The 26,497-nt window shown below is 38.0% G+C and overlaps 1 protein-coding gene across 11 annotated transcripts in view; it reads right to left on the bottom strand.

The window, feature by feature from the left end:
* Positions 1-26,497, bottom strand: part of LRRC36 (leucine rich repeat containing 36) — a 57,650-nt gene that overhangs the window by 16,681 nt on the left and 14,472 nt on the right. For all 11 annotated transcript variants that reach the window (XM_049622988.1, XM_049622981.1, XM_049622987.1 and 8 more), the window contains 6 exons: positions 26,073-26,169; positions 22,672-22,760; positions 12,777-12,904; positions 10,754-10,799; positions 6,617-7,057; positions 4,606-4,895 (listed from right to left, as the gene is read on the bottom strand). In XM_049622988.1, coding sequence (XP_049478945.1) covers positions 4,606-4,895; positions 6,617-7,057; positions 10,754-10,799; positions 12,777-12,904; positions 22,672-22,760; positions 26,073-26,169 — 1,091 coding nt within the window. The remainder of the gene's footprint in view (positions 1-4,605; positions 4,896-6,616; positions 7,058-10,753; positions 10,800-12,776; positions 12,905-22,671; positions 22,761-26,072; positions 26,170-26,497) is intronic.

The following is a 26,497-nucleotide window of genomic DNA, read 5'->3' as shown; positions in this document are numbered from 1 at the left end:
AGCCCCTGGGTGGTTCAGTCGTTAAGCGTTTGACTTCAGCTCAGGTCATGATCTCACAGTTTGTGAGTTCAAGCCCTGCTTTGGGCTCTGTGTTGATAGCTCAGAGCCTGGAGCCTGCTTCAGATTCTGTGTCTCCCTCTCTCTCTGCCCCTCCCCCACTTGTGTGCATGTGCACTCTCTCAAAAAATAAACAAACATTAAAAAAATTTTTTTACAAGAAAAGAGATGGGTTCATCTTGGTTTGGATTTGAATAGAATATTATTTATGTCCAAGGCAAATATGGTAGTATATTCAAGGATAATTTAAAAGATAATGGTATATTCAATCATAGTTTTCTGTAGAGAGTTTTAGAAGAAAACTTAAGTCTATGACTCAATATATTACAGTATGTAATATAAAAAGATGAAACTTGCAAAACATTGCAAAAAATTCTTTAATTCATTTTTTAGAGAGACAGAGAAAGTGTGAGTGGGGGAGAGGCAGAGAGAGGGAGAGAGAGAGAATCTCAAGCAGGCTCTGCACTGTCAGTTCAGAGCCCAATATAAGGCTCAAACTCCTGAAACCATGAGATCATGACCTAAGCCAAAACAGAGTCAGATGCTTAACTGACTAAGCCACCCAGGAGCCCCACAAAACATTTTTAAAGTTATTACATACCATAAAATGGGTATTTTTAAAATTGTAACTCATAAGCTTATATTTAGTACGTTAATATATGATAAACTTAAATGTTCTGTAACATTTTATTTTTTGTTCTGTAACATTTTAAATGTTATATGTTAAATGTTATTGTTGGACCCAGTACTTAAGATAAATGTTTAAATGTTTATTTATTTTGAGAGAGAGAGAGTTCATGCCCACACATAGGGATGGGGGAGGGGCAGAGGGAGAGAGAGAGAATCTTAAGCAGCCTCCATGCCCAGCACAGAGCCCAACTGGGGGCTCGACCCCACGAACCCTGAGATCATGACCTGAGGAGTAATCAAGAGTCAGACACTTAACTGACTGAGCCAGATGCCCCAAACATACTTTTATTTAGTGAGATTCTTATCTAGAAAGATGGCTAGATCTGCCCAGTAAAATTCACAATTATTTTTTTATTCATTCAGATATTTATATTTTTATATTTAAGTTTATTTTTATTTATTTTGAGAGAGCACGCACGTGCAAGTTGGGGAGAGGCAGAGAACAAGGGAGACAGAATTCCAAGCAGGCTTTGCACTGTCAGCACAGAGCCTGATGTGGGGCTTGAACTCACAAACCGTGAGATAATGACCTGAGTCTAAATCAAGAGTCAGATGCTCAACCAACTGAGCCACCCAGGCGCCCCTCTACCAATCTTTTTTGTATGGTCTCATGGATTTCAAGAAAGCTGAAAACAGCCAAGCTATTTCTCAATCATTGGCTCTTCTGATACAAAAAACTATAGATGATAATTAGCTAATGCTGTCATATCTGACAACTGTGAAGCAGAACATATTAATGACCTGAGTCACACACATGGCCTATGGTTAATAGGGAAAGGCCTTACAAATGGGATAAACATTTATTCAACAGATCTGTACTGAGCACTGACCATGTGCACTGAGAGTTCTGTATAAGGACTGTGAACATATTGAAGAGGTAAAGGATGAGGAACTTTAAGAAGTTAACCTGGTTGGGGAGAAAAGTCACAGAAAGTCGAGTTACCCCACAAGGGCACTTTAGAGGAACTTGTCAAAAAGAATATTTACTAACATTGGTTTTTTATGTGTTGGTAATTTTGTGAGTGTATCATGGAAAAATTTGGAAACTTATATATGACTTTACTCATTTTCTTTGATTTATCACAATGTGGTGAGAGTTGGGGATAAATTTTATGAACGTTAGAATAATTTTGTTACTTTTTATGAGTCTTTTAATTTTTTAACTTTTTTTTTTAAGTTTATTTATGGGGCACCTGGGGGGCTCAGTTGGTTAAGCATCTGACTTCAGCTCAGGTCACGATCTCACGGTTCATGAGTTCAAGCCCCGCACATCAGGCTCTATGTTAACAGTTCAGAGCCTAGAGCCTGCTTCAGATTCTGTGTCTCCCTCTCTGACCCTCCCCCACTTGCATTCTGTCTCTTTCTCTCTCTCTAAAAATAAATAAACATCAAAACAACTTTTTAAAGTTTATTTATTTTGAGAGAGAGAGAGAGAGAGAGAGAGAGAGAGAGAGAGAGAGAGGCAGAGAGGAGGGAGAGACAGAATCCGAAGCAGACTCTGTGCTGTCAATGCAGAGCTGGACATGGAGTTTGAACTCACAAATCATGTGATTATGACCTGAGCTGATACCAAGAGTTGGATGCTTAGCCGATTGAGCCACTCAGATGTCCCTAAATCTTTTAATTTTCAACAAATTGTGCCTGTTTTTTTAAATTCAAAAAAAAATTTTTAAATGTTTATTTAGTTTTGAGAGAGAGAGACACAGAGTGTGAGAGGGGAGGGATAGAGAGAGGGGGAGGCACAGAATCCGAAGCAGGCTCTGAGCTGATAGCACAGAGCCCGATGCAGGGTTTGAACCACGAACTGTGAGATCATGACCTGAGCTGAAGTCAGACGGTTAGCAGTCTGCACCACCCAGATGCCCCACCTAATGGCTTTTTTTTAAATTAATTTTTATGTTTGGTCTATGATTCCAAAGTCAGTTGTTCAAAATTTCTAAACCCAAATTCATGTTTGGTTTAATTTTGTGTATCATGCAATTATTTTCTTAACTTTGTAAATGTTCTTTTAAGCAGTTTTCTGACTAATGCCTTTCTAGCAACTGAGGTGTATTTGTTAAAATATTTATATTCAAGCAGCTCTTTCATAGCTTTCCATATAAAGAAAAATAGTATCGGGGCGCCTGGGTGGCTCAGTTGGTTGAGCATCTGACTCTTGATTTCAGCTTAGGTCACAATCTCATGGTTTGTGAATTCAGGCTCCACACTGGGCTGTGTGCTGACAGTACGAAGCCTGCTTGGGATTCTCTTCTCCCTCTCTCTGTCCCTCCCCCGCCCTCTCTCAAAATAAACTTTATTAAAAAAATAGTATCTAAAAGGAAAAGAGAAATAAAAATTTTTAAGATGGTCCAGGAAAATGCATTGAGGTTTTAATTCCTCTTTTAAACCTGTAACTTGAAATAGAGGTTAAAAAAAATGTCTTAGATGGTGCTCCTGGGTGGCTCAGTTGGTTAAATGTCTGACTTCAGCTCAGGTCATGACCTCACAGTTTGGGAGTTTGAGCCCCACGTGGGGCTCTGTGCTGACAGCTCAGATCCTGGAGCCTGCTTTGGATTCTGTGTCTCCCTTTCTCTCTGCCCCTCCCCCATTCATGCTCTGTCTCTATCTCTCAAAAATAAATAAAAACATTAAAGAAATTCCTAGAATATGTGTTATTAACATAGCATCCCAAATATCCTAAGTGTTGCTGAACCTTCACCCTAAAAACATTAACACAGTGCTCTTGCCTGGAAAAATAGGCATCAGTGGCTGAAAATGGGAAAAAAGGGACCAAAAAGCCAAGAAAGTACCACAAGACTGCCCCCTTTAGTGCATAAAAATTATAACGACCTCCAAAAAATTTGAAAACTGAATAGTATTTAGAGTAAAAAAACCCAATAACTAAACCAAAACAAAACCTTGTAAACCCATGCCAATGTGCAAAAAAAATGTCCAAAAATTGCAAAATATGTAGTAGCTGGTTTTTGTTTTGTTTTGGTTTTTTTTGTTTTTTTTTTTTACTAAATCCTCTGCTTCCTTACAGGGTAGTAAATGATTGAATGACAAATGGTTCATATGACAAAACATCATGGGTTCAAGGGAAGACAGGGCTCTGAAAGTGTGGTTCCTTTAAAGAGAAGAAGGCTTTATGATGGAACTAGGACCTGAAGAAAAATTAATATTCAAACAGATGAGAATGGAAGGCATTCTTCATGGAGGGATGTCAGCAAAAGCAGTGAAAAAACTTAATAAGAACTGAATAGCAATTAAGTTCTATTGTACAACACTATTGTACTATATGTTGGAATGGTTCTTGATTTGTTGTTCATTCTCTGAACCACTCTCAGCTAAAAATCCTTTGGATAATCTAATTCATCTTCTGCTTGCTCCTACTTTGGAAAAAATTGGAATAATATTAATTTCTAGACAGAAAAGCAGTGCATTCAGAATAAAGGTCTCTAGCAAGTTAGTCACGTGTGGTCAGAGCAAATGTGTAAGCATGGTAAGATTATAAATATCAATGCTACAGAGCTCACTCTTCAGCCAATTCAGAACCCCCAGCAACTTCTGCATTCCCTGCTATGGTAAACTGTCTGCTACTTCTTATTATCAAAGTATGTCCCTACAATATTTATGCTCTGGAAGTAGATTAGGGAATGTCTCACTGTGATGGAAATGAGAAAATGCAGCAGAAGGGGAATAACTTTCCCAAGGGCAGAAGAATGATAGGCTTTGGCCTGGCAGTATTAACCACTGGCCTCCAAAAATCCCTTTGAATTTGTAGTACCCTTGGTCAGAATCACTGCCACCCCCAACAGAACCCCACTGTGGTCTTGGATCTGACGTGTTTCTTGTACAAGCAAACAAACCAATACTTGCCTCGCTGCCAGTAGCATCTTGGAAACCAATCTTTGGATTCAAGGTGGCAAGGAGATTGTCCTTCCGTTTGAATCCTCTCCTTGATGGGCTTAATGACCCCTTGGTCAAACTCTCTCTGTTTTCTGAGGTCACAGTAGGCAATAGCAGTGTCCGTAGAGAGTCTCCCAGGGTGGAGTTGTTTGGGAAAGAACCATGTGCTGGTGTTAAATCACCGAGACTGGTAGATAATTGTTGCTCTACATTGACCAGCAAAGCAGGGTCACTGTTGAAATGGGTTGTGGCATACAGATCTGTGAAGGAAACAGCCTGGGAGATGACCCTGCCTTTTAACATTCTCATGTCTCATTTACAACCTTACCCCGCCTGGAGTCCAATGGTCATAATAACATCTTCCTACGATACACCCTCAACTCTCTGGATCCTTTCTGTTCCAACCCTCCACCTGACAAAACCCCCCTCTGGCTAAATCCAACTGTCCACATACTCTAAGCCTATATGAGGGCAGTAGGCAGTGGCTGGAGAACAACATGCATCTCTTCTCACTGTCTTCACTTCAAGTTGATGACTACTGTCTTGACTGAGCCCTCTACTGCCCAGCTATCCTAATACACTACTCTAGTCAATTTACTGTTCTATTCTCTGAAATGACTATTTCACACCTCTCTTCCCCTCAAACTTTCAACACCTTCTCCTCCTTCCTCATTCTTAGATTCTGACCTCTTTATTTTGCCAAGAAAAACAAGCAATCAAAGAAAACATCTACATGATCCCAACACTAAATCTACCAACTCATCTATATTTGTATTTATAAATTCTCTGCCTTCCTTACGTAATAAAAATTAAACTATCTGTGCTTCTATCTAAGGCCAACTTCTCCACTGGTGGAGTGGATTCTATCTTCATGACTACCTAAGGATTTTTTTCCTTGTAATTGTCCCTTTTCTCTCTTGTATCATTGGTTTTCCCTCTACTGGATAATTTCCATTACAATTTCCTTGATCCCATTCCCCCTCCATCTATAGTTTCCATTCTCTGCAAATCTCCTTGAAAGCATTGTATATATTTTATAACTCTATTGCTTCTCCTTCAATTCTTTCTTGAATTCACCTCAATAAGTCTTTTATTAACTATGTGTCTCTTAAAGCTACTTTCTAATATATTGCCAAATACCATATGTCTCATCGGAGAAGTTTTTCCTGACCATTCTATCTAAAACATCACTTCCTCTTTATTATTATTTATTATTTATTATTATTATTATTTTTCTTCACAGCATTTATCATAACTTGACATATATTTATATGCTAACTTGTTTATCATGTCTTACCCCTTTAGAATGGAAGCTCCATAAAAGTAGGAACTTTTTTTTTATTGTGGCAAAAGATAAATGGAACTTTATTTTTGTTTGTTACTTTATCTGCAGAGCAGCATCATTTGGCACATAGTAGGTATCAATAAATTCTGCTGAATAAATTAATTACCCTGAAAATACCTTTTTCTGAAAAAATAACTCAGAATAGAAGTGACTGTGCCTAGAGAAGACTAACTGCTACTAGAAATACGTTCTGGGATGCTATTTAGCTACAATAACATATAGTTATAGAGCTCATATTTCTATGAATTTTCTTTAATATATCTGTTATGTTAAACTTACATCCTGCAGATTTCTGGAGGTTTCATGGGCTACTGACACCCCAAAATAAGAATTTAAAAAATCCTAATGCAATTTAAGAAATGTTAATTCCAGGGGTGCCTGGATGGCTCAGTTGGTTAAGTGTCCAACTTCGGCTCAGGTCATGATCTCACGGTTTGTGAGTTCAAGCCCCATGTCACGCTCTGTGCTGACAACTCAGAGTCTGGAGTCTGCTTTGGATGCTTTGGATTCTCTGTCTCATTCTCTCTCTGCCCCTCCCCAACTTGTGCTCTGTCTCTGTCTCTCAAAAATAAATAAATGTTATATATAACATTTTATATATATATATATATATAAATTCTGACAGGAAGCTATTACCTGAACTAAGCTTCAAAAGTCTTCCGGTGCTGAAGTCAGGGTTTGACAGAGAAGTCAGTAAGTCTCCACAGGAATGGGATGTGGTGGCCTTCATGTCATTTGAAGGTTTTATGCTATATTCTCGATAGTTCTTGCTTCTCTGAGGCCTTTTGCCAAGACTTCCATGCAGGGATAGATTTTGAGAATAATGACTATCATAATTTTCTAGACCAACATCTGAAGGTAACTGATGGGGATGGATCTGGCTAGAATCACCCACATCCAGGCGTTTACCCACTGAGACATCATGGGTAAGCTGGTAAGTATCAGCCTTTAGTATCAAGTCCTTTTCTGGAGAAGAACCTGAAGACTTGTTGTTCAAAAAAGATAGTCGGTACCCTTCTCTAGCCATCTTCTCTGGGGATCGGACTGTGGACTGATGAGGAGAGTAGCGTCTGAATTCTAACCACCACCAAGGGGAAAAGAAAACACAAAATACAATGGGAATTGTTGGCTCAATTAGGGTACCTCTGTTCACTGGACATACCTCTGTCTACCAGAAAAAGTTCTCAGGAAGAGATGGTTTATAATTTTGATAAGTAGCAGCATAAAGTGATAAAAGGACTTTTACATGGGACAACAATAAAACATGATGGATACTGAGTAAACAGTAAAGAATCTCTAACATTCTGGAGATAAACTTCATGTCACCCTAATCCCCTAGGAATTTCCTCCTAAAGCTGCAGTATCAGAGTTTTCTAAATGCTGCTTTCTATTTTATTTTATTTATTTTAAATAAACTCTACACACAATGTGGGGCTCGAACTCATGACTCCAAGATCAAGAGTCACATTTTCTTCTGACTGAGCCAACTAGGAGCTCCTCTAGATGCTGTTTTCATATAAAAAATTTGGTGCACCCCATATGACAATAGTTGTAATCTTATGTGTTCAGTGTATAGTCAATAGCTGGTAAGTCTATGATTTCATAGACTTCTTGCAATAAAACTAAGCCCATTCCCACCCCCAAACTTCACTCAGAGGTTCTAGGTTCATACACTGGGAACCAGTATTCCAAGCCAATTAAATGGCAGGGAATCCAAAACCTATGAGAATCCCTAACTAGCTACAAAGCATTTCTTTCAGACAGCTATATGTGTCATCTCTAAAAAGCCTCAGAGTGGAGCAACTAGAAGTCTTTGTGCTCTTAAGTTTTCAGAGTTTCATATGCTTAAAGGTCTTCCTTAGGAAGCAAAAAATACTATCCCTGACTTAGTCATATTAACTTAAAAAAGTGGAACCAAGCACTTTTTATCTGTATAGGACCTATAGAATATCAACGTTTTACCCAGGGCCAGCCTATACAGTGGGGGAAAGGTTGTAGAACAATATTTTTACATTAACAAAAATAATCTAACAACAAGTGATGAGATTAGGTAATTCAGATTGTGCTTCTTGTTGAAGATACTAAAAAAGTGGGATGGTACATGTTCTTAAATGCATCAAAGAGGGGGCACCTGGGTGGCTCAGTCGGTTAAGCATCCGACTCAGGTCGCTCAGGGCATGATCTTGTAGTTTGTGAGTTCTAGCCCTGTGTTGGGCTCTGTGCTGACAGCTTGGAGCCTGGAGCCTGTTTCAGATTCTGTATCTCCTCTCTTTCTTCCCCTCCCCACTCATTCTCTCTCTCTCTCAAAAATAAATAAACATTTATAATAAATATAATAAATAAACATCAAAAAGCTTGTTAGCTGGTAAGGAATTTCTAGGCCAAAATCTAGTTGACAGCAAGGACTCACATAGGTAAGTCTAGCACTTAAAGTCACTTTTACCCTCAGAAGTTTTAGGGTGACAGGGACGGAAGTAAAGTTCAGCATCCATCCAAAGTGAGGAGTATGACAAACCATTCCTCTCCCCTACCCTCCCCACATACATATGAAGATGGAACCCCAAGCAGGATGCAACCTTCAGAGTAAAGGTAAACTGGAAATAAGCCAGTCCTTGTATTGACAGGTAATCCAGGTTTGCATCATCTGAGTGGGTCCAGGGAACCTCAAGCTTTGAGCTTGGATTAAAGTGATCCCAGAATGAGAGTGTCCCTGGTACCTGGTAGAAGCAAATGAAAATCTGATCTGGAAAAGATACCTTTATGTAAGACTTTAAATGATTCCTACAAATAGTTTTTCAAATATATAGCAAATAACCAAAGCAAAGGAACAAAAAAGGAAATAAGACAACACAAGTATGAGGAAAAAACAAAATGACAACAACTTCAGATATTAGAATTAACATCCAGTGTATGCAACAGCTATGTTTACTATGTTTAAAGAAATATTAAAAAAGCTTTAAATTTTCTGTTTATACAAACTGACCCAGAAGACTTGGAAAAAGAAACAAAACTTATAGAACTAAAAAATAAAACTATTGAAATTAAGAACTCAGCAAGCAAGCAGATTAGACACAACTGAAGACAAGGTTAGTGAACTTAAGATGGATCAGAAGGAATTATCCAAAGTGCAGATCAGACCAAAGAAAAACAAAAACCAAAGATGAAAAATACAAAAGAATAAGAGACAAAGAGGACAAAGTAAAGATCTCTAACATATATTTATTTAATCAAAATTCCCAAAAGGACAGAAAGAAAGGACAGGACATAAGGATACAAACAACATTTGAAGCACTTTCCAGAATTATTGAGACACAATTCACAGATTCAAGTGTAATAACCACCAAACAGAATAAATAAAAAGAAATCCACATATCATACTGAAACTGAAGAAAACCAAAGACAATTGGAAAATCTTAAAAGCAGCCAGAGAAAAAAAGACAATATCCTTGCAGGAATGACAGACCTCCAGCTGACTTCTCAAAAGCAAAAACAAAAGAATACAGTGGAATAACTTCAATTTTCAGAAAGAAATAACTGCCAACTTAGAAACTTATAACCGGCCAAAATACTTTTTAAGAATAATGGTAATGGGGGTGACTGGGTGACTCAGATGGTTAAGCATCTGACTCTTAATTTCTGCTCACGTCATGATCTCACAGTTGTGAGATCCAGCCCCACGTTGGGCTCTATGCTGGGCATGGAGCCTGCTTAACATTCTCTCTCTCCCTCTCCCTCACCCTCTCCCCCACTCACACTCTCACTTTCTCTCTCTCAAAAAAATAAAAAAAAAAAAAGAATAATGGTGAAAGAGAGGCATTTTCATACAAACAAAAACTAAAAGAATTCAACACAGTAAACCCACACTAAAGGAAATTCTAAAAGATGTACTATAAGCTAGAGAAAAATGATCTCAAAAGGGAAATCTAGGATGAAAAAAAGAAATAAACAAAGTGGTAAATACGAAGATAAATCTAAATGAGCACTGGCTGTATAAAAACTATTTCATATGGGTTTAGAAAGTATAGAGAATTAAAATCTATAATAATAATACATAAATTGGGAGGGAATAAAAGAAGTAAAGTACTTTAAGTTCTTTAAATTATCCAAGAGAAAAGTTAAGGTATTGATTAATTATTTTGTAATTTTTTATGTTTATTTTTGAGAGAGAGAGAGAGAGAGAGAGAGAGAGAGAGCAGAGTGCAAGGGGGGAGGGGCAGAGAAAGAGGGAGACACAGAAGCTGCAGCAGGCTCCATCCACACTGTCAACACAGAGCCCAATGAGGGGCTCAAATTCACGAACCGGGAGATCATGACCTGAGCCAAAGTCAGATGTTTAACCAACTGAGCCGCCCAGGCAGCCTAAGGTATTGATTAATTTTTTAATTATAATAGTGAAGGGCACATATTATAGTTTAGGGAATAATAGTAAAAATATTGAAACAGTATATAACTTATAAACCAGTAGGTGGGAAAAAATGGATGAAAAAAAACATAATAAATCCAAAAGAGGACAAGAAAGATAAGAAAAAGTAAAAAGAAACAGTCAGCCAGTACAAAAAATCAAGAACAAAGGAAGTCAGAATATCCACTCTTCAACCAGTAAGGCCTTACAGGTCACTAAGCTTCCAGGGCAGCCCCCTACAAAAGCAGAAAAGAGTTAGTTGACCCTGTAGGGCCCTAGGGCTGAGACACCTCCATCTTCTCCCAAATCTCATAACATCTGGATTTCTCTGATTAGTGTGGAGAAAAATACTCCCTGCACAAAATATTTACCATCTTCTTGGTGATTGTCACTTGGGACCTCCCTTCTTGCCACTTCCTGCAATGAAAAAAAAAGTTTGAATGTTTAGGAAAAGGCAGTCAATGGGCATCCAAACATGAGCTTACTAGATAGACCAGGGGTTCAGAATACTTTCCTATTAGTAACCAAGTCTATCCTTACAACCTAGGGAAACAGACCTTCAAGCAAAGGTCCTAGTTTAAGCCTGTTTAAAATTTTTTTTTAATGTTTATTTATTTCTGAGAGACAGCACAAGCAGGGGAGGAGCAGAAAGAGGGAGACACAGAATCTGAAACAGGCTGCAGGCTCTGAGTTGTCAGTGCAGAGCCTGACGTGGGGCTTGAACCCATGAACCACGAGATCACGACCTGAGCTGAAGTCAGACACTTAACTGACTAGCCACCCAGGTGCCTCTTAAGCCTATTTTTAAATAGCCACAATCCAAAAAGATTCTAGAGCTGCTTTGGAGTAGGTAAGGAGACTCTCTGAAAAGACAAAATAGCCTCAGTTGGTAAAAGACATACCAGTGAAATACTGTATTTTTTCTGCTTTAAATAGCTCAGCATAGAAGTTAGATGGTTCACATTTTCCAACTTTATTTTTTCTGTTTAAAGAACTCTTGTATTTATTTTACCTTCTGATAAAGCTGAGCATCAACTACAGGTGTTACTGAGAGTTTTAAGAGATTGAAAATTAATTTAGGGCATAATTAAGCAAGGATTAATACAAAAGAGAAAGCCATCTAGGGTTTGCTTTTTTAAATATCATCTTCAAGTTTTCAGTTTGGTAGTTATAGAGAAGAAGAAATCCTACTTATTTCTTAAACTAAAAGAATATATAGCAAGCTATTTAATTTCCTTTTTGTCTGTCACTTCCAGTAGTTTCAATGAAATTGTGTTTTTTAATTTAAAAAGTGTTATTTAATTTTAACTGTATATTATTCTTTGTCTCCATTTCCTTTATTATTTTTAAATTTTATTTATTTATTTATTTTGGGAGAGAGAGAGAGCAGGGGAGGGGCAGAGAGAGAGAGAGAGAGAGAGAGAGAGAGAACCTTAAGCAGGCTCTGTGCCCAGCACAGAGCTGGACATGGGACTTGATCTCATGATCATGAGATCATGACCTGAGCCTAAATCAAGAATTGGATGCTTAACTGACAGAGCCACCCAGGCGCCCCATACTCACTCATATAAATGAGGCTTATATAATGGTTGTATTCCCCTAACCAATTTTTTTCACTAAAAGCTCATTAATTTTTGCCTCATCTTGCATAAATAATCTCTACCTCTCCATTGTCCACAACTTCTATGCCACCTTTATTTACCCCTAACTTTTCTTCTTTTATGTTCCAATGAACAGGCAGCTTTGGGAAAGCTACCCTTGAGATGTTAAGATTCAGTAATGAAAAGTCAGAGGTAGAAAATTTAAGGAAGTAAGGTAACAGGAGATGGAGACATTGGATAGAGAAGAGAAATTTTATGTTTATTTTCTTTATTTTGAGAGAGAGAAACAAATGGGGGAGGAACAGAGAGAGAGGGAGAAAGCTAATCCCAAGCAGCATGGAGCTGGATGTGGGGCTCAAACACACAAACTGCAAGGTCATGGCCTAAGCCAAAATCAAGAGTCCCACACTTAACTGACTGAGCTACGCAGGTGCACTGAGAGGAGAAATTTTAAAACTGGCCAAAACATCTGTTTGAGAGCCAAAATACTTGGCATAAAATGTGCTAAAAGTTGTATACATAAATATACTACATTTGATAACAAATTAGTAGGGGAGAGGGAAAAGAGAGATTGAAATTAATGGAGAAGGTCCTCTGTATTGTCTGTTCTTTCCTTTAATTTTATTTATTTATTTATTTACTTACTTACTTTTTTGCCCCTTTTTCCTTTTAAAGGGTCTAAAATGCCTTTATCAAACAAATGCTCTTAGATCTCCATAGATAGAGAGTCCAATGAATTATTGGTATTAATCATTGAGTAGTCAATAAATCAGCAGTAAAGTGAACACATTACCTGTGTCCCCAGTGAGTAAGTGTCCAATTTCTGATCTGCTATACCATTGTCCTGGGTTGCAGAAGTACTCGTGAGAGAATCCTTTATTTCCCGGTTGGGGAAGGGAATAAAAAGTCCTTTGTTTGAGTCTGTGTTAAAAGAAAAGGCATACAATGAAGCACTGACCAGATTTCAAAGGCAATATGCCTTATGGAAAGATACTACTGGAAGGCAAGTCACAAGATTGAGAGTTAGTTCTGGTGCCACTACCTGGAAACCATGTAAACTTGGGCAAACTGCTTAACCTCTCTGATTTTCTCCATTGTAAAACAGTGATGATAAAATCTAGACTACCTATCTCTTAGGGTTGAGGTAAGGTTAAAACAAAGTAATGGGGTATGTCAAGTTGGCTCAGTTGGTGGAACATGGAGTGTGCAACTCTTGATCGTGGGGTTGTGAGTTCGAGCCCCACACTGGGTGTAGAGATTACTTAAAAATAAATCTTAAAAACAAATAAACAAAACTATATACTAGTCCTAGCCACCCTAGAAACTGTTATCAAAAAGAGCCAGTTGGGGGGCGCCTGGGTGGCTCAGTTGGTTAAGTGTCGCACTTCGGCTCAGGTCATGATCTCACGGCTTATGAGTTCGAGCCCCGCGTCAGGCTCTGTGCAGACAGCTCGGAGCCTGGAGCCTGCTTCGTATTCTGTGTCTCCTTCTCTCTCTGCCTCAATCTCTCTCTCTCTCTCTCTCTCTCTCAAAATGAATAAACATTAAAAAAAAAGAGAGAGCCAGTTAGGATTTTTATTAGATTGGAAGACTTGTACAGAAGTTTTTGCACACTCTTGATCAATACTTATTAATTGTAGAATTCTGGGATCTGGAGTCTTCTGGGGGGAACTTGAATGAAAATAAGAGTTTCTTGTTTAGGGAGGTGTTTCCCCCTAGCAGGATTATGTAAGCATTAAGATAGTTTCAAAAACTTGGGCCTTATTCAAACAACGTGTTCTTCTGCTAGTTTTTTATTTGTAGGCTCTGGCAACAGAAAGCTGCTGTAAGCCAGGGCAACTGAGAATATACAGTGAATAAAGGCAGCTTTTTGAAAATCCAGGCCCTTTAGTTCATTTGGGGCTCTAAAATGCTTCCTACTTCTTTTTTTTTTTTAAGTTTATTTTTTAAAATTTATTTTTGAGAGAGAGACAGAGAGAGCGAGAGGGAGAGGGGCAGCGAGAGAGGGAGAGGGGCAGAGAGACAGGGAGAGAGAGAATCCTAAGCAGGCTCCATACTGTCAGCATGGAGTCCAATGTGGGGCTCGAACCCACATGGCATGAGATCATGACCCAAGCTGAAACCAAGAGTATGATGCTTAACCGACTGAGCCACCCAGGTGCCCCAAATACTTCCTACTTCTGAGTTGCCTTATGGGATTGAAATTGCCTATTCAGTATGAAACGCTCTTCTACCATTGTATTTGACAGAATTACTTATAAGCTCTTAAAATTTTGTGCTCCTTGACTCCTACTGCAGTAGTAACACAGAAAAAAAAAAAAGTAAAGCAAAAATTACTGATCTTAACCTGATTCTTAGTAGATAATGAGAATGGTTAGTAAGCTGTGACTTTGGGTTCAGACTTCCTCTTACTCTTATCCTACGGAACAACACTTACACTTCCCAGGTGTCCAAGACCCTGCTCCATCCTGTTTCCTTCTACTGTACTTATATTCTTTTTCAGATTCACAGGTTCTTTTTCTTTCAACGCACCTCTTTGTTTAAGCAAATTTCCCAATGTCCAAACTCTTTGCTGAATGCTACCAGACCTTCCCTTTATCACTTAAATCTGGATGACCCTAAATCTAAATCTCCACTCTGATCTCTGATTTGATGTCCAGACCTAAGGTTCTTGAACTTTGTCCAAGGAGTGCCTCCCTCCCAGACAAATAAGAAGTTGATATTTTCTAAACCAAACTCATTATCTTCACTTCTAAGCCTACTTTTATGGATGCTCCCCCACCCTCCACTCCAAACTGCATCTCTATTGGGATTACTACTCAACCAATCTCTCAAGATAGAAACCAATTCTTTGACTCTCACCCATCTCACATACTAATCAATTAACAAGTGTTATAGAATCACTTTTTTTAATGTTTATTTTTGAGAGAGACAAAGAGAGAGAGCACGAGCAGGGCAAGGGCAGAGAGAGAGGGAGACAGAGGATCCGAAGCAAGCTCTGTGCTGACAGCAGAGAGGTCAATGTGGGGCTTGAACGCACCAACCGTGAGACCATGACCTGAGCTGAAGTTGGACGCTCAACCGAGCCACCCAGACACCCCTAGAATCAGTTTTTTGGGGGAGAGGAGAATCTTTGTTTTAACTTCGTTTACACACCATATAATTAACCCTTTACAGTATACAATTCAGTGGTTTTTAGTATATTCACAAAGTTGTCAACCACAACACTATCTAATTTCATTATCCAAAAAGAAACCCAGTTAGCTATCACTTTTAATTCTCTTCTCCTTCCCAGCCTTTGGCAACCATCAATATACTTTATGTCTCTATGGATTTTCCTATTCTGGACATTTCATATAAATGGAATAACATAGTATTTGGCCTTTTGTGTCTGGCTCCTATCACTTAGCATGATTTTTTTCAAGATACATATTGTACATGTATCAGTACTTCATTCTTTTTTATAGCTGAATAATATGTCTTATATGCATATACAATATTTTGTTTATCCATTCATCAGCTGACAGACTTTTGGGCTATTATAGATAATGCTGCTTTCGTTCTTGTACAAGGATGATTGTGGTGAATTTTTCTTTGCTATTCTATTTTCCTTAAGATGTTACTTTACTTTAAGTAATCTCTATACCCAACATGGGGCTTGAACTCACAACCAGAAGACCAAGAATAACATGCTCTACCAACTGAGGCAGCCAGGCGTCCCTTTGCTGTTTTGAAATAAGATACCCATCAGATCAGTAAGTTTTAGATGTAATTCTACTTACAGGTAAAAGGAAATGGCTAAAAGAGTGAGCAGGGCCCCTTTCAATTCACAGAGTATGTGTGCTATATGCACACGTATTATCTTTAGTAAGGCATTCATTCTTCTTCAATAATTGACCTTTTTACCCAACATAAACTTTCTACTCAAACTACATGGTCATTCAATTGTCTCTATGACCTGCTATACTCATTACCACTTTCACACAGCTGTTCACACAAATCGCACCAACCACAATGCCCTCCTCCTCTTCTTAGGCTATCCCAGGGTTCACCAGCCTTTAAGGGCTGATGACTTTGTTTCCACATCTGCTACAAAACCTTTTCACCTCTGCTCCTAGCAGTCTGAGCTTCTATAGCATGTGTCCATCCACATCAGTGTTTCTCAAATTCAATGTTCTCATAAACTCTGAGAATATGAATCCAGTTTGAGAAACTTCAATTTAAGAAGCTCAGTATATAAAAAGATACTTTAAAAAGCAGATTGTATGGGTGACAGTTTGGCAGTTTCTTGCAAACTAAACACTTGGTATTTACTCAAAAGAATTGAAAACTTATGTCCACACAAAGACTGCACATGGATGTTTATAACAGCTTTTTTCAAAATTGCCAAACCTTAGAAGCAACCAAGATGTCCTTCAGTAGGTGAATGGATAAACGGTGGTATATCCAGACAACATAATATTATTCAGCACTAGAAAGAAAGGAGCTATCAAGCCATGAAAAGACATAAAGGAATCTTAAGTTGATAATACTAAGAAGCCAATCTGAAAAGGTTACATACTTAATGATTCCAACTATATGCCGTTCTGGAAAAGGCAAAACTATGGAGACAGGGAAGATGGCAGAGTAAACAACACTCTGCATCTGTCTTCTGCAAGCACAACAATTACATTGGCAGAATCTGTCTGATGTAACTATTTTGGAATTCTGGAGTCTATTGAAGGCTTTCAGTTTCCAGGGGAAGACATGGAAGTTAAATTGAAGTTAACTTCAGTCCTGTTCAGTTCTTAGCAGTAGCAATAGCAACTACTCATGTCCCACCCCTCATGCAAAATAATGAAGTTGGACTCTTACCTAAGATCACACATAAAAATTGACTGAGAATGGATCAGACCTAAACGTAAGACCTAAAACTATAAAACTCTTAGAAGAAAACAGGACAAGTGCTCCATGACATTGGATTTGGCAATTATTTTTTTGGATGAGACACCAAAGGCAAAGCAACAAAAGAAAAAAACAGACAAATTGAACTTCATGAAAATTTAAAATGTTGTGCATCTAAAAACAATATCCACAGGGTAAAAAGGAAATTCACTGAATAGGAGAAAATATTTGCAAATCATATATATGATAAGGGATTAATATCCAGAATATATAGAGAACTCCTAAAACTCAACAACAACAAAAACAACTTTAAAAGTGGGCATTAGGGACAACTGGGTGGCTCAGTTGGTTGAGTATCTCACCTTGGCCCAGGTCATGATCTTGCTGTTCATGGGTTTGAACCCCGCATCTGGCTCTGTGCTGACAGCTCAGAGCCTGGAGCCTGCTTCAGTTTCTGTGTTTCCCTCTCTCTGTAGCCCCACCCCTCCCCATTCACCCTCTGTCTCTCTCTCTCTCAAAAATAAATATTAAAAAAAATTAAAAATAAATAAAAGTGGGCATTGGACTTGAATAGATATTTTGCCAAAAGAAGATATACAAATGGTCAAAAAGCGCGTGAAAGATGCTCAACAGAGCACCTGGGTGGTTCAGTCGTTAAGCATCTGACTTAGGCTCAGGTCATGATCTCACAGTTTGTGAGTTCGAGTCTCACATTGGGTGAGCTTGAGCCCTGCTTTGGGTGAGCATGAGCTCTGCTTTGGGTCGGCCCCGTTTCTCTCTCTCTGTCCCTCGCTCACTTGTGCCCTCCCCCCCAAAAAAAAGATTCCCAACATCACTAATCATTAGGGAAATTCAAATTAAAACCACCAGATACTACCTCATACTCACTAGCATGGCTACTATTAAACAAACAAACAAACAAAAAACAGAAAATAACACATGTTGATAAGCACGTGGAGAAATTGGAATTGCTGGTCCAACTGTATGGTGGGAACGTAAAATGGTACAGATGATATGGACAATAGTATCACAGTTTCTGAAAAAATTAAAAATAGGGGCGCCTGGGTGGCTCAGTCGGTTAAGCATCCGACTTCAGCTCAGGTCACGATCTCGCGGTCCGTGAGTTCGAGCCCCGCGTCGGGCTCTGGGCTGATGGCTCAGAGCCTGGAGCCTGCTTCCGATTCTGTGTCTCCCTCTCTCTCTGCCCCTCCCCCGTTCATGCTCTGTCTCTCTCTGTCCCAAAAATAAATAAATGTTAAAAAAAAATTTTTTTTTAATAAATAAAATAAAATTACTATATGACGCAGTAATTATGGGCCTATCCTCAAAGAAGTGAAAGCAGAGTCTTGAAGAGGTATTTGTGTACCCATGTTCATAACAGCATTATTCACAATAGCTAAAACGTGGAAGCAATCCAAGTGACCATCAACAGATGAATGGATAAGCAAAATGTGATATATACAAACAGTGGAATGTTATTCACTCTTAAAAGGAAGGAAATTCTGACATATGCTATAACATGGATGAGCCTTAAGGACATTATGCTAAGCAAAATTAGCCAGTCACAAAAAGACAAATACTGTATGATTCCACTTATATGAGGTACTTAAAGCAGTTAAAATCATAGAGAAAATAGAATGGTGGTTGCCAGGGACTGCAGAGAGGGGGAAATACAGAGTTACCATTTAATAGATATAGTTTCAGTTTTACAAGATGAAAAGAGTTCCGGAGATGATGGTGGTAATGGTTGCACAACATTATGAATGTATTTAATACCACTGAACTGTACACTTAAAAATGGTTAAGATGGTAAATTTTATATGTATTTTGCCACAATAAAATAATTGGGAAAAAACCCAAAACTATGGAGATAGTAAAAAGATCAATGGTTGCCAGAGCTTTGAGAGGAAGAAGGGATGCCTAGGTAAGCAGAGATTAGGGCAGTGAAACTATGCTGTAGGATACTAAAATGGTGGCTACATATCACTATATATTTGTCAAACCTGTAAGACGTACAACACCAAGAATGAACCCTATTGTAAACCATGGGCTTTGGGTGATAATGACACATTAATATAGGCTCAGCAATTGTAACAAAAGTACCACTCTGGTTCAGGATGTTGGTAGTGGTGGAGGCTGTGTGTGTGTGGAGGCAGGGGAGAATACACAGTGAATACACAGTGAATACACTGAGAATACACAGTGAATAAAGTCAGCTTTTTGCATCAAACAAGAACGCAAAAGTAATGGATCTCACACTGCCTGTGGACCTCTGAGTGTATCCCTGGACTGAGTCCTTAGCGCTGAGTTTGAGGAACACTGATCTCTACCATTCACTTGATGTTTTCATATGCATCACCTGGGATTATGTTACTTAGGTCTTTCGTGTTTGTCTCATGTTCCTAATGATGCTGCAAGTGATTCAGGGAGTGGTTGAATTTTCTATTTCCAGAGTACATATACCAGGATATATATATATATATATATATATATATATATATATATATATATGCATTATGTGGATTTACAAAAACACGAAAATTTTTTTGGTTGAAGAATCAAAAACACTTCACTAAAGACAATGGACTTTGAGTTGGGTCACTTAAAAAAGGGTAGGATTTTGATTAAAGCATACCAAGACAGAATTAGTTCAGGGGCAGAAGAGGGAGAAAAGAATAACTATCTGAGGAGGAGACAGTGGTTTGATGTGATTGCAGAATTGGAAACTGTAGTTCAGAAACAGGAGACAGGTTTCAGGTTAGGATGAAGATATAAACTGTGGTCATAGTTTAAGGGAATCTTGTATGTCAAATTAAGGAGTCTTAATTTAGTAGGTGAGAGGAGCCATGTAAATTTTTGAGCAGGCAAGTATAATTATCACAGCTGAGTTTTATAAAAATTAATCTGACAGGAAAGTACAAAATGAACTGAAGGAAGAGACCAAGAGGTAGCATGGTGTAATGCTTAACAGGACTTTGATGACAGATGGACCAGAGTTTGCATTCCAGCTCTGCCACTTTCTGTACGACTAGAACAAGTTATTTTACCTTTTTGGGTCTCAGTTTCCTCAACTGTAAAATAAGGATAATTATAACCACCTTCAAGGATGTTGTGAGGATTACATGAGATAATGCACAGAGCCTGGCCCAGAGTTTACACTCAATAAATGATAGCTATTACGCATGCCTATTAAGAGACCATTAGGAAAGGAAAAGGAAGGCTCATCAACTGTGGATCATACTATAGAGTATAAATGTTCAGCTGGTCTTTAGGAAAGGAGCAGCATCAAATCTCAGTATGGTTCTAAGCCTGAGTACTAGGAAAGTGGTGGTAACACTGAGGAAACCCTAGTTACTGTTTAGGGCTGGAGGAAAGGGGTTCATTTGGTTTTTTAACATGTTTGGTTGAAGGACTAGAAAGTTTACTAGTGGAGATTCTAAGTATATACAAAGTTAGATTGATCTATCTATCTATATTAAGATTTTATTTTTAAGTAATCTCTACACCCAACATGAGGCCCAAACTTAAAACCCCAAGATCAAGAGCCACACATTCTACTGACTGAGCCAGCTAGGTGACCTGAGATCAATATATTTAAGAGTCATCTAGAGGGAGGGAATAAAGCAAGTTTTACAAATAGATCAGTAAGGGCAAATAAAGAAAGAAGAGAGCCTACGGGCACCTGGGTGGCTCAGCTGGTTAAGCGTCTGACTTTGGCTCAGGTCATGATCTCACAGTTGGTGAGTTGGAGCCCTGCATCTAGCTCTGTGCTGACAGCTCGGAGCCTGCTTTGGATTCTGTGTCTCATTCTCTCTCTGCCCCTCCCCCACTTGTGCTCTGTCTCTCAAAAATAAATAAATGTAAAAAAGAAAGAAAGAAGAGGTCTAAAGACATAGGCTAGGTATGTTTATTTTGGGGCTATGGGAAAAGAGAGAGGAACCTTCGAAAGAGTCAAAGATCATGTGGTTAGGAGAATAGGATGAAGATCTAAGACAATAGTTTTGCTGCCCATTCTAAATGATTGGTGGGAAAGCACTGTTTGGAACTGAGCTAGTGGAAACTGTCCTCCAGAAAGTTTTCTCCTAGCTTGTGGCACAACGATTAGCATGGCATAACCACTTTAGTCATATTGAATTACCAACAGTGCTTACAGGCAACAATCCCCAGGGGTCTAGCACAAACATGATTTTCAGTGGAAAGCAAAGCTGTTTAATGTTTCAAAGTAGCAACATAAATTTTATATTAAAAAAAAATCCAGGCAACAGCTGGAGCTTCCAAGAACCTTTAGAAATGGGCCCTGTGTCTAGCAGAGCAGTTTTTTCTCAGGGGAGACTGTGCACTTTAAAACATTTTAATTCATGGAGTGAATTTTTATGTGTGCTAATGATGTAATATAACATAAATGAAGTTTAATTCAGCTAATACAAAGAGACAGTCAAATTACACTTCAGTGTATCTTTGTCATTCTGGAAATTGATATATAAATGTTTTTACCTAGAAAAAAGACAGGAAGGTTGTATACCAAATTATTCATTGGGATTCTCTCTAGGGGACAGGCTAATAAATGATTACAATGCTGTTCTTCATGCTTTTCAGTATTTTCCACAATTATTACAATAGAATTTCATCAAACTTTAAATATAAAAAAATGCTATTTAAAATGAAATAAAGGGAGAGCCTGGGTACCTCAGTAGGTTAAGCATCCGACTTCGGCTCAGGTCATGATCTCACAGTTCATGAGTTCGAGCCCCACGTCCAGCTCTGTGCTGACAGCTCAAAACCTGGAGCCTGCTTTGAATTCTGTGTCTCCTTCGCTCTCTGCCCCTCCCCCACTTGCACTGCATCTTTCTCTCAAAAAATAAAAAAACATTAAAAAAATTAAATAATAAAATGAAATAAAGCAATCCATGCTCCATGGCATGTGTGCACTGAGGCTTCCAAGAAAGAAAAATAAAAATCACACTTCACTATGGCTTATTTTACCATGAAATCATGTTAAAATTACTTGTCAATAAATGTCAGCCAGGATAGATAAGCAGTAAGGAAAACAAAATACAGTATGTTATAAACTGGAAATTCTTAATGTCTAAACTACATACTCCATCTATTAAAGTTATTGCTGGGATTTTAGGGATTAATTTTTAGAGGTTGTAAATAATTTGGTATATCCTTAAGGGGACAGAGGCCTCTACAAAATAAAATTTTCTCAAATAAAAGGTCATCTAATGAGTGCTAGGTTAATCCATAAGGGTCCACTGCATGTATTCTCTTGTGGAAAGCTTTCTCCTAGCCTGTGCCACAACCATTAATGTGGTATAACCACTTAAATTATATTGCACTACCAATAGTGCTTACAGGCAACACTCACCAGGAATATAACACAAACACAAGAGATTCTGCAGTTGCAAAGGTTCAAGGTGGAGAAGCACAGAAGGTCCAGGTTTTAAGCTACATTGATGCAGACGAGTCACCAGTCTCTGGCTAATGAATCAATCACCATAAGCAATGCTCAGGAGTCATGGGGACTGGCAATGCAACTTTCAGAATGTACTGAATGTAAACTGATATAAATGAAACTGAATTCTGACTATAGCTTGTACTTAATAGGTTCTGGTTTATGCCTGCTCAATAAATAGGGCTCCTTCTGGCAGTGAGAGAAGGGAGGAAAAGCACAGTCAGTAAATCTTGTGCTTACTGCAAATCTGTTATTTCTCAACTATTTTGTCCTCATCCTACCCAAGACTGCCCATAAAAACTGAAATAACTTATGTCTTAAGCATTTTGTGATCAGAGACAAAACTTACCAGTTTCAACTCTGTTATCAATATCAGCATTGACTTTTGATGCAGAACTCTCATCTGTCATGCAGCTTTTCATTGTCTTCTCCCTAGAGCTGCCACATGGAATAATTTATTTAAAACCCCAATTTAAAAGAAAACGCAAAAGAAGGTTTCTGAGATCACCACTAAATGCTATTTAGAAAACATTAATTCATGGTGATCAGATTTTTTCCTCAAATGATCTAGAAAATATTAATTTCACAAAGTGTTTCAGTTAAAACCTATTTTTAAAAAAATTTTTAGTGTTTATTTTTGAGAGAGAGACAGACAGAATGTGAGTGGGCAAGGGGTAGAGAGAAAGGGAGACACAGAATCTGAAGCAGGCTCCAGGCTCTAAGCTGTCAGCCCAGAGCCCGACACAGGGCTTGAACTCATGAACCGTGAGATCATGACCTGAGCCAAAGTCAGACACTTAACTGACTGAGCCACCCAGGCACCCCCAGTTAAACCCTACTTTTAAGGTCATAATATTTTTACTGGGAATAGTGAGAGAGGAGGACACTATAGTTCAGCCTTTAAAGAATGAAAGCCAGAACATTCAGACACCGTTTTCTTGACACAAACTTAGGTCTGAATGATTAAGGGAATATTTTCTTTTGAATTAAAAAACTCATAGGACACAGAAAGAAAGGTTCTGCTGCCAAGAATTACAGTGTGGACAACCACAGCCATTAGTTTAAAAAAAAAAAAAACAGACAAGAAAGCAAGTTTTGCATTTGATTGAAGTAGTATAGTAAAATATAACTACAGTAAGTACAGATTGGGAAGTACAGACAGCCTAGACTATGAGCTAGGCACTTTACACCCACCATTTTATTTAATCATAAAAGCTCCCCTATTATCTATTATCTCCATTTTATAGGTTGGAGGAACTGGGACTCAGAAAGACTTAAAGAAAAATCTTTACCCAAACAAAACAGATGAACATAGGGGAAGGGAAGCAAAAATAAGATAAAAACAGAGAGGGAGACAAACCATAAGAGACTCTTAAATACAGAGAACAAATTGAGGGTTGTTGGCAGGGTGTTGGGTGAGGGGATGGGCTAAATGGGCAATGGGCATTAAGGAGAGCACTTGTTGGGATGAGCACTGGGTGTTGTATGTAAGTGATGAATCACTAAACTCTATTCCTGAAATCATTATTACTCTACATGTTAACTAACTTGGTTATAAATAAACAAACAAACAAACTTAAAAAAAATATTTACCCAAGGTTGGAGAGCTAAGATATTAATGTTAGGACTGGGCACTTGAGTAACATTTTACCTCTGGTTTTGCAATCACTATGTGATAACTAAACAGAAATATGATAGTGCTAACTATCTGCCTTACTAGAAAATGTATTCAGTTACACATTAATTCATCTCTGTATTTCTACAGTAAACAGGGTACCCCCAATGAATTAAAATAAGAATTAGGTCACAATATATATATAGAAATAACTTTTTAGAAACATTCCATTTCTTTTTACAGCAGGATAAATTTTACTCTATGTAAAAATCTCAAAATAATTAACTTAAAAAAATAGAGAACTAAAAAAATATGTAGGGAACTAAAAATGCTCTCTGAGGGCTATGTTATAAACATATAAGGGGTTAGGGGTGCCTAGCTGGCTCAGTCATGTTTAAGCGTCCAACTCTTGGTTTCAGCTCAGGTCATGATCTCATGGTTCTTGAGTTTGAGCCCCATATTGGGCTCTGCACTGACAGCATGGAGCCTGCTTGGGATTCTCTCTCCCTCTCTCTCTGCCCCTCCCTCACTTGTGCGCGCGCTCTCTCTCTCTCTCTCTCTCTCTCAAAATAAATAAACTTAAAAGAGAAAAGAAAAAAAACTTATAAGGGATAAGAGCAGAGATAGGCAAAGAGAAGGATCCAAGACCAACAGACACTGACTTCATTCATTCATTATTCAACAAATTGTTTCTTAATACCTTGTATGTGCCAGGCTGTTCTAAGCACTAGGGATACTGCAATAAACAAGACAAGCAAAGTCCTAGTTCTCATGGTGGGGAAAGGTAATAAACGAATAAAGAAAAACTCATTTTGGGAACAATATTTAATGCTGTGGAGATATGTTCATGATATCTTAAACTAAAAATGGTACATATAGGAAGCAACTTACTATAAAATAAATATTATATATGTATTATTTTTATTATTAATATGTATTTAGATATCCATTATATAACATAACCTTGGAGATAAGCGCGCGCACACACACACACACACACACACACACACACACACCCCTAAGATTAAGAGGATATTTACCATAATATAATTAGTGTTTATTTCTGGGTAGTGAAATTATGAGTTGCTTGTCTATTTCTTGTGGTTTTTAAATGTTTATTTATTTATTTTGAGAGAGAGAGTGAGCACAAGTAAAGGAGGTGCAGAGAGAGGAAGAGAGAGAAATCCCAAGCAGGCTCCGCACCACCAATGCAGAGCCCAATGTCGGGCTCAAACCCACAAACTGTGGTATCATTACCTGAGCCAAAGTTGGACACTTAACCAACTGAGCCACCCAGGTACCCCTCTTATGGTTTTTCTATACTTTCCAGGTTCTCAATAACAAGCATGCACTACTTTTATCATCAGAAAACAATACTAATAGACACATGTACATGTGTCTATAGGTAGGTACACAGATGTCTATAAGGATGTATACCAAACATTACGAGAGGTTAATTCTTGGTAGCAGCTATGGGGTGACTTTTACTTTTTTCACTGTATTTTCTGTATTATGTAAATTGTAATGGATTTCTGTTTTTCAAAAATAAAGCTACCTTTTTAAGATAAAGAGAATGGGTTTTATAGTAGAAGATATGGTATCTTATTTTGTTCAGATTTTAGTAACAAGAAGTAGAAAAATCTACCTTTCCAATACTGTAGAGCTTCAAGGTCTGTTTACTTTTGTAGAAAAAGTTTTTTACAAACTTTTGTAAAAAAGTTTTGTAGAAAAATGGTTCCCTTACCTTCTAACAAATTTATCTCTGTGGTAATGTAAACCTTCTAATTCAATAGGAAAAGACCATGTACTGATTTATAACTCCAAGAAAGATTTGGTAAGCATTTATAAGTCATTTCATGGTATCCCTATCTATAAGCTTTGAACAGCAGCTCTAGAGAATTTTCAACAATCATATCCAAAGCAGACGCAATGGTTCAACAAAGCAGAAATGCTCCCCCTGAGGGCCAGATTCTCATCCTAGATAAATCTCAATATATTGAATAGATACTTTTATTCCTGATCTGAGGATTCTTACAACTTGTGGAGATTTCTACTGGAAAGTGAAGACATTAAGCAGTAATTCACTGCTATCTCCAGAACCAAACTAAAACTTTTTTTGTAAAGGATTGTCTTACCTTTTTTCCACCTCTAAAAGAAAATTTTCACTGTTGCCCAACTGACTAAAATGCAGCTTGGCAGCTTTTCTCTCACTTGCTCGCACTGCTCGGTCATCTGGAGGCAAAAAGCGTGGTCTGAGCATGTTTCTTTTTTGGAGTAAACAGCAGTAAATCAGAAAAACATATTCACAGAGTAAAAACTAAAGATCAGTCTCATATTCTTTTGTTAGAGACAGGTCACAAAATACTGCTATTATGTTGTCACTGGAGCAAGTAGTAACTCAGGGAGACCACAGGGATGTCATAGCAACAACTGCCACATAGGTGTAATTACCCCTGCAGGAGAGTAGTTTACTGCAGCAAACAATCCAAAAGACCTAATATTAATGTCAAAAGTTACACTGTTTCTGACAGACATTACTTAGTTTCCCTATAATAACTTT

This window comes from Panthera uncia (genome assembly GCF_023721935.1).
Source record: "Panthera uncia isolate 11264 chromosome E2 unlocalized genomic scaffold, Puncia_PCG_1.0 HiC_scaffold_20, whole genome shotgun sequence".
In the NCBI taxonomy this organism is placed as follows: Eukaryota; Metazoa; Chordata; class Mammalia; order Carnivora; family Felidae; genus Panthera; species Panthera uncia.
This window is presented reverse-complemented; position numbering and strand designations above follow the sequence as displayed.